The 13187-nt window shown below is 32.1% G+C and overlaps 1 protein-coding gene across 1 annotated transcript in view; it reads left to right on the forward strand.

The window, feature by feature from the left end:
* Positions 1–234: 234 nt before the first annotated feature.
* LOC148598579 (uncharacterized) overlaps positions 235–13187 on the forward strand; it is a 31604-nt gene continuing 18651 nt past the window's right edge. Inside the window, exons 1-9 of the mRNA XM_088559933.1 lie at positions 235–397; positions 3533–3597; positions 4714–5043; positions 6555–6629; positions 7232–7294; positions 8210–8294; positions 10308–10446; positions 11213–11288; positions 12529–12723. Coding sequence (XP_088416059.1) covers positions 313–397; positions 3533–3597; positions 4714–5043; positions 6555–6629; positions 7232–7294; positions 8210–8294; positions 10308–10446; positions 11213–11288; positions 12529–12723 — 1113 coding nt within the window. The 5' untranslated portion in view covers positions 235–312. The remainder of the gene's footprint in view (positions 398–3532; positions 3598–4713; positions 5044–6554; positions 6630–7231; positions 7295–8209; positions 8295–10307; positions 10447–11212; positions 11289–12528; positions 12724–13187) is intronic.

Below are 13187 nucleotides of genomic sequence, written 5' to 3' on the forward strand. Positions count from 1 at the left end.
AATAGGAATGTCCACTAAGGTATTTCTGCGCCATGTTCTCATGAAGACGTGTACCTAAAGACCAAAGGTCAATATGATAATCAATATTATCTTTGCCAGATTCTCATGAAGACTTGTACCTAAAAGACCATAAGTCAATGCCTTAATAAGAATGATCATCAAGGTGTATCTGTGACTAATGTAGTCACTAAAATCCATTCAAAGTTAACGAAAATATATCACCCCAGTGACATGAATGACGTCTTTGAGTTCAAAGAATTTTGGCATATAAAGTCAAAAATTCTGTAAAGCCCCATTTCGATCGAACAAGACATGAAGATGATACTCTCACAGGCTGTTCTTGTCATCGTTCTTTTAGTTCTGGTCATAGCTCTGTCTTCGGCACACATGCTGAGAGGTAAGTTGCTTTGCGTAATAAATAATTATTAACTAATTGCTTTTTAAAAAGCATTATAATAAAAACATTTTGTTTATGCTGTTGCATAAAAAACAGGTATTTTTATCTTTTTATGATTGTGCAGTTTCTTCTTAAGTGAATATTCGTTTTAAGTTAATATCTAGGTTGTACACAGCATTCACCTGGTCCATGCTCCCAGTTTTTAGTTGAGTCCGAGTTGCTCATTTCCTTTTGTTACTTTGTATGTATGATTTTGGTTGCTTTGTGTTCTTTGTTGTGTATGTCTGTTTTCCATGTCTGGTCTTTGTTCCTGGATTGCATTCCTTTAGTTACCGCTATGGACTTGGTTCCCTTGATTACTCATTCACTATTTTCTCCAAAATAGTTAAAAAATATGAATGCACTTCTTTTTTGTAAAGCTTTTGTTTTCGTAATTTTATAAATCAATTATATTGTAATGACATTTTTACACAATTTGAATAATACAATTGATTATTCTAGTTGAATTGGAAGTACATTATTAAGGTTTTTTCATTTTTGTTCATCTTGTTCATTTTTTTATCAGACTCAAACCAATGTTATTTGGCATTAAAGTGATTGTTGCCTTGTACGTATTATTTTGGTTATTTTATATTCAATGTTGTCTGTTTGCTTCCATATCTGGTATTTGTCTCTAGATTACATTCTTTTGATTTCCGCTAGAATCAACTTCCTACGATTAATATTACAAGCTTTAACAATGCGAAATAAAGTCATAAATATAAAGTTACTAAATATGCAAATAAGCAAAAGTAAATTTCTGATTCGAACAAAATGTTTTGCCTCTTAAAAGTTCATTTTATTTACATTTTATTAGAAATTATGTTTTACATTTGTCGAAGCTGTGAGTTAAGAAAGCAAAGTAGGTTTTAATTTACTTTTATTGGCTTTTAAACAGTTTTATGTAACAATTCATTTTCTTACTACGGAACTTAAACATGAACGATGCATATTGTAAAATAAATAAGATAAATGCTTATCTCTTGTGAATAATGATCTATTAAGTACAGTCTGTGTGTCTACTAAACTTGTTAAATCACATTCTTGATATATTCGCAAAAGGCTATATTACAGACAAGTAATAATATAATGGCCCCGTTCTTCAAATAAATCTTGACATGGAATGAAATCCGTATTTTCCTTTATATCCGTTCTCTGATAGCCATTTAGGAAAACGTTTTTATCGTAATTTGGCGTATTGACGTAGTATTGACGAAAATCAGAAACTCCACATTTCAATATCATGCATATACAATTTGACATTATTATTATGACAAAGATTTTCGTTGATATTTAAGTTTAAAAATAATTTGTTATTGATTGCTATGTTAAACAATTGGTAAGTCCAGAAGATAAAAAGTGTCTTTTATGTGCTGATAACGAAAAAGAGGGCTATAATCACTTTTTCATTTACATGTTACGCTTTTGCAGGAGTACTTGGTTACAGGTTTAGAAATAGACAACATATCATGAAATTTTATTATTTAATTCAGGAAGGACTGGTACTGCAAGTATTTTTTAAAGAGTGCATTGAGATTATTTCAAATATACCGACAAAATGTAACAGTTAGTCCATAAAAGTTGATGACATCACAGTCATCTACAAAATTTGGTCTATGAGATGGTAGACAAATTTTCGTATCCAATCAGAAAGTTTGTTACTTCTGAAAACAAATTATTGAGTAGAGTTCACCTACCTGATGTCAATAATTTGTGTAGAATTATTCGTTTCGATAACAAAAAATAGAATATCCGGTATGATAATGTTAATTTGAAATGTAACTGCATCTCCTTGCAATAACTAAATATGTTTCACTTGTTAGAGAAGGACACTGCAGATGTTATGAAGTCAGCCTCATATCTTGACCTACATTTAGAGATTGATGATAAAGGAAAACTATTGACCAAACGTTACGACAAACATGATTTTCATTCAGAATTTTCAACTTTCCTTTCATCTGTGGCAACATCCCTTTAGCACCGGCTTATGGACTTTTCATATCACAAATCATACGTTTTGCCAGAACTTGCCATAACTACGCAAACGTTTTGTATCACGCCAGACTTCTTATAATTAGGCGTCTTGAACAGGGTTATGTTAATTAAAGATTGAAATCATCACTACAAAAGTTTTATGATCTTCATCATGGACTCGTGGATCGTTACGCTGTATCCATCTGCACCATGAAAACTGATTTGTTCAACGTGTTCTAGTTTTCCTTTCGTCTAACCCGGACTTGACATTTTATGAGCAATTCGGTTGGTGTCTCTATAAAAGCAGTGGACGCCTACCCTACCTGTGCACCTGGTCCATGTTCCCAGTTTTTATTGGAGTCCGAGTTGTCCATATACTTTTGTTACTTTCTTTGTATTATTTTAGTTACTTTATGTTCTTAATTGTGTTTGTTTGTTCTTCATGTCTGGTCTCTGTCCCTGGATTATATTCTTTTGATTTTCGCTAATCTTGGTTCCCTTGATTACTCTTGTGCATGTGATTAATCATCATTCTCGGTGTTTTTAATGTTTGTATGTTGCTATTTACGTTTATGTCTTTACCAAAGATATTGATGTTAAGAGAGTAAAAGATATAAAAAATACCTGCCGAATCAAAGTCTTCTGGTATGCATTTTCCATGTGTGTACGTCTTATGTATACATTTGCACCAAATATCTATACATTACAATGAACACCTACTAAATAAATATATAATATTTTTTCTATGTCACTGATGTAATCAGTAACGCTTAACTCCCCTGTCATAGACGTGAAATGATTTCAAAGGAGTGAACGTTTGCAACGCTGTTTTCATGATGCTGTTCTCCTTTATAAAATGAGGCATTGATAAAGTCTTGAGCATTGTAGCGATGCATTTTGAAAGCCCATATCTAAAAATACATACATGTGAATATTTTGGATCTTTTTAAAATGTTTTGCTTACAGACTCTTTTCTCTTTATTGAAGAACAGTCTTTGTGCATCCCAAATAAATAATTTCGTTCGTAAAATTTCTTTTTCTTCGCTACGTCCTGCTTTGCTGAAGTATACCAATAAAGGTCAATGACTCCGCATATAAGGCATAAGGTAATTTGATTTGTAGACACAACAGCCCTTGAAAGTGATTTAGAACGGTTGGAACGAAATGTTGATGGAAAAGAATTCAAGGTTAGTAAAATACGTTTGTTTTACTTTGTAAATGAAGTTAGTGGGATATAGTACAATTGCTCCACATTTAAACTATAACAGCCGCAGTACTTACAATATTGTCTCAATTGAACAATTTTTATTTGCTTACTATTACAACACAATGTAAAGTGCCAAATACATTACACCATATGTGTTAAACTTTGATATTTAAAAGCTCTTAAAGGTTTTTAAACAAAAGGCAGTGTGATGTTTTTCCAACATTGTAAAGCTATTAAAATTTTGGCGATAAATCTAAAATAGAATTTGTAAGCTACTTTTAATATTATAACTACATTGAATTTAATTTTCTTAAGCGTAAAGTTTCATTTTTTATACAATAAAAATAAGGTATGTCACTTCTGAGTTATATGACTTTGTCTCCAAATCATCATGGCTTCTGGCATGGGCATTCAGCAGAGAATCTCAGTGATGGAAAGTTTGTTTTTATCATAGTGGCCTTGAATAAAGGTCTTCGCGAAACTTGGTGAAGAATTTCAATACTTTTAAAACAAAATACACAGTTTTTTCCCTTTTCCATTCTGCTATGAAACTAAAATTATAATGTTTGCTTTATATAAAAGTCACAATCCAAGAATTTCTAAAGAATCTTTTAATGTCCATTGATTTATACTTTATATTGATTTGTAGCAAGCTTTTTGATTGGTTGGTTCTATTCGAGCAACTCAAGCTATTTTTGTATAAACTAGCGTGGTACTATGACGACATTAACGTCGATTGCACCGCACTCCGCGATAAAAATATTCCCAAATAAAATTTCATTATGAATCAACGACTAATATTTGAACTGCCATTTACCAAGTTATCAGTTAGTTTATGAGTAATGTCATATTTCAAATGATTCATGTGTGTAAACATCCTAATTGCCATCAATGATAATTGGTTCAAGTATGATTTATAATGCTAAATTGTATTATGTTTTAACAACACTATGATCGCTGTAATACGGGTATTCGAACCCTAAAACAACCAGGACATAATTACAAAATATAACTAATCATTCATTGATGTATCTACCTCTTGTTTATTCATAAATCACGCCGTCATGGTTTTATTTGAAATATTTTTTTCTTGCAGAAGAAAAACGACCCATGGAAAGTAAGAAAGAACCGTCTGGATATTGAAGATCCAAAACACTTACAGAAAAAGACTTCACTAGAAAAGTCACTGAATGATGAAAGGTCAGTGGTGGAAGGTGGGAAAATGTCAATACTTAGACAACAGCTGATAAATGAAAATAAAGAATCACAACTTGCTATACACTATCCACCTTCCCGGGATGAGAAGATACGTGTACAGCATAATGAAGGAGGACCAACACTTCCATCAAGGTCAATCCCAGGTCAACAAGAGAATACCAAACATATAAGTCGAGGGCTAAGGAATGGATATAGATTTGATTCTAAGGTAAGCAGGCGATGCTTAAAACTGAATTTTATCAAATAATGTATGTTAACAATTTGGCTGCAGCATTCAAGAAGTACTAAAACTTTTTCTTAAATTGTGATATAATGGCCTTGACTTCGAACTTGTTCTTAAAGAGTAATCAAGGGAACCAAGGTTATAGCGGTAATCAAAAGAATGTAATCCAGGGACAAAAACCCGACATGGAAAACAGACATACACAACAAAGAACATACAGTAACTAAAATCATACATACAAAGTAACAAAAGCAAATAAGCAAAAATCTAAAGTCGTATACAATTTTTTAAACTGATGTGTCTTACACATATGAAGTGTTACACAATCGTATTAAATATTATGTTATTTCGTCTTGACACAATCCCTTAGCTCTTTGTCAGCTGCTTACAGCTGCGGTCAACTTTTTTTTCCTTACGAATTACAACACACAGTTCTTTTATAATTCTCAAACAGCTGTTTGACTATCTAAATAGGTTACCTCCAATGAAAAATTCCAGATAATGTAAGATTCTTACAATGTCGTAGAATTCTTCACTCTCATGGTCTTTCACTGTTATTTCCAATTTCAACAGTGTTTTGGTAACATTTGAAAGATTTGAAAGACATGCATTTAATGGCATTTATGGTTACAATGTATAATATATAAATACAAAATACACATATTAATTCAAATATTCAGTTTTGATTTCTTTTATTCATGCGCACATGGTTTTTTTAATTTACTTTGGGGTTTGGTTATTTTTCCTTGACTGAGAGGTCAAATTTTGAGAACAAAACCTAATGTTGTAAAGCAACAATTAAGAAAGATTGATTCGCTTTGTCTTCTTTTTTTGTCGTTCAACCGACATGACATGAAAACAACTGTGATTAGATTTAGAATATTCTAAATGGATTAATTTTTGCGATTACAAGTATTGACTTTTGAGGATTTTGTCAAATAAACATTTTAGCAGATTTAATCATGTTTCCGTTTTTAAGAGTTAAAATAGTATGTTAGTTAAATGTGTCGCCTATTTATCTCCATCTAAGTAGTAGGTGTTAATGCTGCTTTTACTTTAGTTGTTTTGTTATTAATACGTGTCCTTATGTTTGACTTCAGGGGCGGATCCAGGATTTGAGTTTGGGGGGGGGGCGTATATTGAATTTAATGCCGTGCAAAGCAAGGCAAAAAATATTATGGGGTGAAACTTGTGTTGATTTTTTTTCTTACCAATTTAGGGGGGCTTACGCCCGGTACGCCAGTCCTTGCATCCGCGACTCGACTTATCTATAAGCTCCCTTGCTTTTAGAAATGTTTAATTTTGCTTTGATCATAGTAGTTCTTGTTATAATTTCCAACATACTTTATATTTTATTTTTCATTATATAAACTAATTTTTGGATTAAGATCGTCCTATCTATGGGGATTTTATTCTGCTGATGAGATGTTACTCCTTGGCACACGTCTACAGCAAAATGTGCAATATTTATATGATTGATGTTTGTGTAATTGCAGTATCTACCGAAAGGTTCGCTTGAACAAAAATTAACAGAGTCTATGAGCATAGACAAATACGGAGCAATTTACAATGTAAGTAAAATTTATATATAGATACATAATACGAGTTAGGCAACGGCCTGCATCCGAACATCTCACTTATACATTATTCTTCGTTCGTACAATCATTGGAAAAAGGACGACAGCTGAAAGGAATAGAAAAGAATAATTCAGCGTACCGGATCTTGATACTGTAAATAATTCTTTTTTTATATATTTTATTCCTTGTTTTTGAATTGCATATATTAATTTTTAAATAAATTCAAAGTCTATTTTCTCTTTGAATTCATTTCTCTAACCAAATCCTGTGGGCCTGTCTGATACCTACTCCGTTTTGACGGAATGTCTATCGTTAGCCTCGCATACAATGCTCGGTATTACAAAGATAATCGAAATGATATAATTACACAGACCTCAAACGTCACACGATTTTTTTTGTAAAATCCAAATTACTTGCTCATAATAATTTATTTTTAATTTCCGAAGTAATCTAGTTATTAGTTATTGTTTTTGTTGTTGTTGTTGTTTCTTTTTTTTGTTGTTGTTTTTGTTTATTTTGGTTGTTTTGTTGTTTTTGTTTATTTTGTTTGTTTTGTGTTTGTGTAAGTGTGATTTTGCCTTTTTTTTCTTTGTAGAAATACGCAACAAATAACCTGCACGTGAACTCAGATGCCCAAGATACCCATCTTGATGACCCAGTGAGTGTTAAAAGCCGCCCCCCGTGGTTCTTACTCAAACCTTACAACTTCATTCTTGTTTGCAAAATAACTGGTGTATAAGATGCAGCCACTTGCGACAATCAGGCTTTGCAAATTTATCTCGAAGGTTTGATAAAATAAAGATTTAACAGTGATGAAAAATTTTATTGAAAATTGTCAAAGGTTTTAAGTTATGATTGAAATGAATATGAAATTAATAAAACTTTCAATACGACAATGTGTATTTTCTGATTATTAATTGCAAATTTAAGCAGGTGTTTGCCATTCAGAAATAGATTTTTTTTTCAAACTGGAAACTGGATACTAAAGGATACTATCGAGAAAATGGGTTATTACAAAACTAATAAGAATTGGTTGATCGGGGAAATTGATCTGGTATTCAAGGGGAAAATGAAATGTTAAAGGGGATGGAAGGTAGCATTTAGCAAACAGTTAGGTGATTTGGCACTATAACATCGCAAATTTTTACTGAGTTGCATTGCTTCCTATGGGGGAAATTATATTGCTATGCAATGATGTACGTCACTAATATCTTTAAATCCCTTTATGTGGTAGATAAGAATTGGAAATGTTACCGGATATACGGTATATATTAATATATAATTAGCATAAAAAAATAAACGAGATAAGGATTAAATGAAGGATGATATTAGACAGCACTTCAATTACACTATGCTAAATATATTGACATAACCACAAATTAACATTGATAAAAAAATCAAATATACCGAGACACCATTTCAGTTGCCGTCTTCCATTCTTGTCTTCCGTAAAACTAGAATTATATTATACAAGTACAGCCTATGGTCATGGTTTTGCTTATAAACATTTAACGTTTGAAAGGCCATTTAACAGAAGATTTCATTATTTTAGCATTATCACTATCATTTTTAGGCTAAAGAAAAGAGATATATGCGAGACGATGCTTCTAAATGGTGGCCCGGTGGTAAAGTTCCATACACATTAGACGATGCTTACAGTGAGTGTGTTTTTATTATTATTCATCAAATGTACCTATGTTTAAGATAGATCAAACCTAATATGTCTAGAAGATAAATTTTCCTAGTTTTTTTTTCCTTCTCAAAGATGACCCTGAATGAACAAACTTTAATTTTTTTATGTAAAAAAACAGGTCACCCCACATGATTTCGAGATAATTGGGCCTTTTCAAAGCCAATATTTATATACATTTTATATGGTTTCTGCATGGAATTTTCACTACTTCGAGAAATTAAAAAAAAAAACTGGAAGATACAATTGTTTTTTTTATTAATTTATATGAAAAACTCTTTAATTACATTTTTTTGATATTTCAGAACGACAAGTGGGGGTTCACCGAACTCTTTTACTTGCAAAATTACTACATATTTAATTAGAATATTTTCCCACCAATTATCTCCCCTTTGAAGGAATTTTCTCGCCAATATCCACCCGTTCCAAGAAAGCTTTATAAAATATTATTTTTAATTTTACCATTCATTTTGTCAAACGGTTATTTGAAATCATTCAAACATTATTTTAACATCATTTCAAACACTTTTAGTTTGTAAAAAAATATTTATGTCTGTGTGCAAGATGACCAGAAAGAATGATCTATATATGATCTACCTTAAGTGTTGTAAACTTTTGCACTAGCTTGTATAAAATGAACATTTGTATCTGTTTAACATAATAAAAATACTAATTTCCGCAAAGTAGATTTGATATTGCAATCTCAAGAGAAATTCTAGCATAAAACTCAAAACGGTAACCGCTTTGTCACAAGCGTAGCTGTCATAGAGGGTCTCTTTTCCTACCCCGACTCTTGTTACTCCCGTATTTGTATTAATTCAGTGTGAATCCTGAAAACTCGAAAGATCTTCAGTAGAGCCTCAATTCAAGATTGTTATCAGAATACAATAACATTAAGACGTACGATTTTTCAACTCGTTCAATTTCATATCCCAAACTCAGATAAAATCCCGACTCAAAAACATTGTAGATCGTTGTTAAAAAGACGGTACACCTAGATACAAATATGTAGTTCTGGGTAGAGATTCCTCATACTTTGTAAAAATAATTCCAAATCATCTTCCAAATATGCCGAAAAAAATGTTTTCAAAATGCTAGAATTTTTTATCGTTAATATATTTGTCCAGTGTGGTGAACGCGTTTTTGAACTAACGGTCGGCATTCCCATATGTACAAATTGTGATCTTCTACTTGCTGACCTATTTCGTCACTCTTATGAGGCTGACTTTATTGCTGATCTGATCCAAAAGAAGGAACATCGTTTAGCTAGATTCTTTAATCTGAGTTTCCACTATGTAGATGACGTATTATCGTTATTCGATGCTGGGGATTCGATAATCGCATCTACCCCAAAGAAACTTGACATAAAAGATACTACAGACCCTGCGAAGTCAGTATTATATCTCGACCTACACTTTGAGAACGATTGTGGAGGAAATCTATTGACCAACCTATACGACACATGCGATAACTCCGTATTGTCAATTTTCCTTGGCAACACCCAATCAGTACCTGCTTAATTACGCAGATTTTTTGTATCGTGTTAGATTTCTTACAATTAGGCTTCTGGAACTCGAGGCTAGATACGGTGTATCCATCTGCACCATTAAAACTGACTTGTTTAACGTGTCATGATTTTCCTTTCCTCTTTCGTCTCCGCTGGACTTGACTTTTATGAGCAACTCGGCGGATGTTTCTAGAAGAGGACGCTTACCCTACGGAAGCACCTGGTTCATGCTCCCAGTTGTTAATTGGGTCCCAGTTGCTTATTTACTTTTGTTAATTTCTATGCCTTATTTTGGTTTCTTTATGTTCTTTAAAGTGTGTGTATATTTTCCACGTCTGGTCTTTATCCCAAGAATACATTTTTTTAATTCCCTTAGAATTTAAGTTGCTTGGATTTTTCTTTCAAAAGAAATAAAATACCGATTCCTTTTATAAAGTGTAACACCTGTTTTATTAATTTTTTTATTCTGTGAAGGTGATGCAGAGAAAAACATGATAACCGCAGCAATGGATGAATTTTGGAGACTGACGTGTATCAAATGGCTACCAAAGGACGTTGCAGATGCAGACGAAACCATTACACATGACAACTATGTTGCTATCAGAAACGGAAGGTACATACGCACAGACTGAAGTGACAATTTGTATTTGATATATGTGTTTAGAAACAATGCAATACATATTTAGGACTGATGAAATAATCATGAAATTTCTAATAAAAATCATATGATTCCCATATGACTTCATCTTGAAAAGAGCATGGTCTTTGTATGACGTTACTGAATATGTTTCTAAACGATATATTTTTTAAATCAAATTTCCGTTATTTCATTCATTACAAACTTTTTGGAAGTTTTCTCTGTAAGTTCGTGTTGTTTTTGTTAACTTGCAATTTTGAGACATCGTAAAAATTTTCATAAAGTCTTCAATATCCATCGTACGGGTTATCTTAAATTATGTTTCTGGGAACAATCAAGAATTAAAAAAAAACTGATAGCTGAAAACGCGGAAACAAAACGGCTCCAAAAATTCCCCGTTTACAGTATATGATTTGTTATCGAACAATTCCTTCGTTTTTGTGGACCGGAAAATTGTAGGGTACAGTTAATTTGACGAACACATTTTCAATTTATTACACAATTAAAGAGATGGGTCAACATTGAATCGTTAGAGTAGTAACACATGCGATCTTAGTTGCATGATTTTAACCGAAATGGGTATTAAATTAGGCTTTATGCGAAATGTTGATCTTAGATTCAGTTCAAACTAATTATTGGTTTGTTATGATTAAGATTCTTTCAATAAGATTTTTGCAAAGTACTCTGTTTGCTTGAAATATATTAAAATGTCTACAGAGGTATGTTATCGTATCTATTTCAGTGGTTGTTCATCTTATGTGGGGATGATAAATACTGGCAAACAATCATTGGTACTCAGTAAAAGTGGGTGTTTCAGCGTAAGTGCATGTATCTTGACCCTCCAATATTCAATATCCATGACTGCAGTTATAATGCATCTATAATTACAGTGAAACCTGTTTTAAATGAAAAAATGTATAGAAACCTATCTTAATACTACACTTTTTAAGTGCCTGTCCCTGTAAGAATCAGGCTACGGGTGAAACATGGTGTGAAAAAAAAACATCATTTTGATAATGTAATTTGACTTTTTGCACCATCAGAATCAAGGAAAACAGGCAAGATTTTCCATATCATGCTGAACCATTGAGTTACAATTTAATTTAAATGCAATGAAAATGAAAATGAACATTTTAAGGACAAATAACTCTGTCAAAAATCTCATTTGTTCTAAGATTCTATTGACAAAATTCTGCGCAAACCAAGAGATAGAGAAAGTATCCCTGTGTGATATTACATTGTCAGATCAGTGGGGTTTTGACATACATGTTTCTGATTTTCCCCATTTTGCCTGATTCTTACAAACACAAACAACTCAAATGTGTTTTCAACCTTAATAAACCAAAACCATTCTAAACAGAACAAAGGATGAGGTACATTAAGGGGTGTGTTTGGTCCCTACTTTGCAGAATTTCTAAACAAAGAAATAAAATGTTACCAATCTGCATTTTTGTTAATTATTTAATGTAGGAAAACACAATTACTATATTAGCATTCTTTAATAAGTATCTATTGCGAAATGGCAAGCAAAACATAGTAAAAAAAAATCTTTTTTGCGAAAATTGATAAAATTAGGCACAACATTAATCATATTTTCAAATTTTGAGCCTGTGCAAATGTAGAACAAACACATTTTCAGGAATTCTGGTAAGTTAAAATAGACAAAACGCTTCAGAATATAAAGATATGTAAAAGGTGAGTCTACATTGGCGCAGGTACTTGTATTTTATATGAAATAGGTAATTAACATTTGGATTTTCGTTTAACCAGTGATCATATGAGATTAAAATTGTATAGAATGCACTGTAGAATTCAAAACTAAAGGACACTCAAATACAATAGAATCTATTGGACTTTTAATGTTGATTATCTCCTAAGACCAGGCAGATCTGAATGAATAATTACACATTTCATAGTATAGACCAATAAAACAACTTAATTACAAAAATAAAAATTTGTAGCCTTTTTGGGGTGTATCACATTGTTCAGATTTTGCATGATTCTTACAAAGACAGATATTTAATTACTTGATATGTTTTATCTATTTTCTCTTGAAAGCAAAGACAAATCTACCATGAAATGCTACACACATTAGGAGCATATCACACAATGAACCGACCTGATAGGGATAAATATATGGAGGTTTTTTATCAGAACATCAATTCTGCATTCCAAGGAAGTTATTCAATAAAGCAGGACGTTGTGATGAATGCACCTTTCGATGTTATGTCACCTTTACAGTATGGAATATACGTAAGTGCTCTTTATAAGACGTCTTCCGGTTAACTGCAGGTTAGTCAAATGGAATGCTATACATATACTTCCAGGAGGAAAACTTTCATTCTACTGAAAGCCTTACCTCCCGAAAGTTAATCTCACACACATGCGTATCGTTTATCATGTTTATCATGTATATCATATGCTTTTTATATTTAAGCAATAAAGACAAAATAAATAAAAAAACAAGTAAATATATAAGCATATAGTATTTATTGATTTGCCGTAGAACTTTGCATGAGTAAAAAAGTTTTATAGTGTTTAAAACGCACAAAAACAAATATTCCATTATTTGTCCTTAACACGTTTATGGTGTTATCTGCACCATGAAAACTGATTTATTCAACGGGTCATAATTTTCCTTTCCTCGTTTGTCTACCCCGGACTTGACTTTTTATGAGCAACTCGGCGGGTGTTTCTAGAAAAACAGAGGATGCTAA

The sequence above is a fragment of the Perna viridis genome, chromosome 14 (assembly GCF_037379345.1).
Source record: "Perna viridis isolate PV_CMFRI_1.1 ecotype Kerala chromosome 14, ASM3737934v1, whole genome shotgun sequence".
In the NCBI taxonomy this organism is placed as follows: domain Eukaryota; kingdom Metazoa; phylum Mollusca; class Bivalvia; order Mytilida; family Mytilidae; genus Perna; species Perna viridis.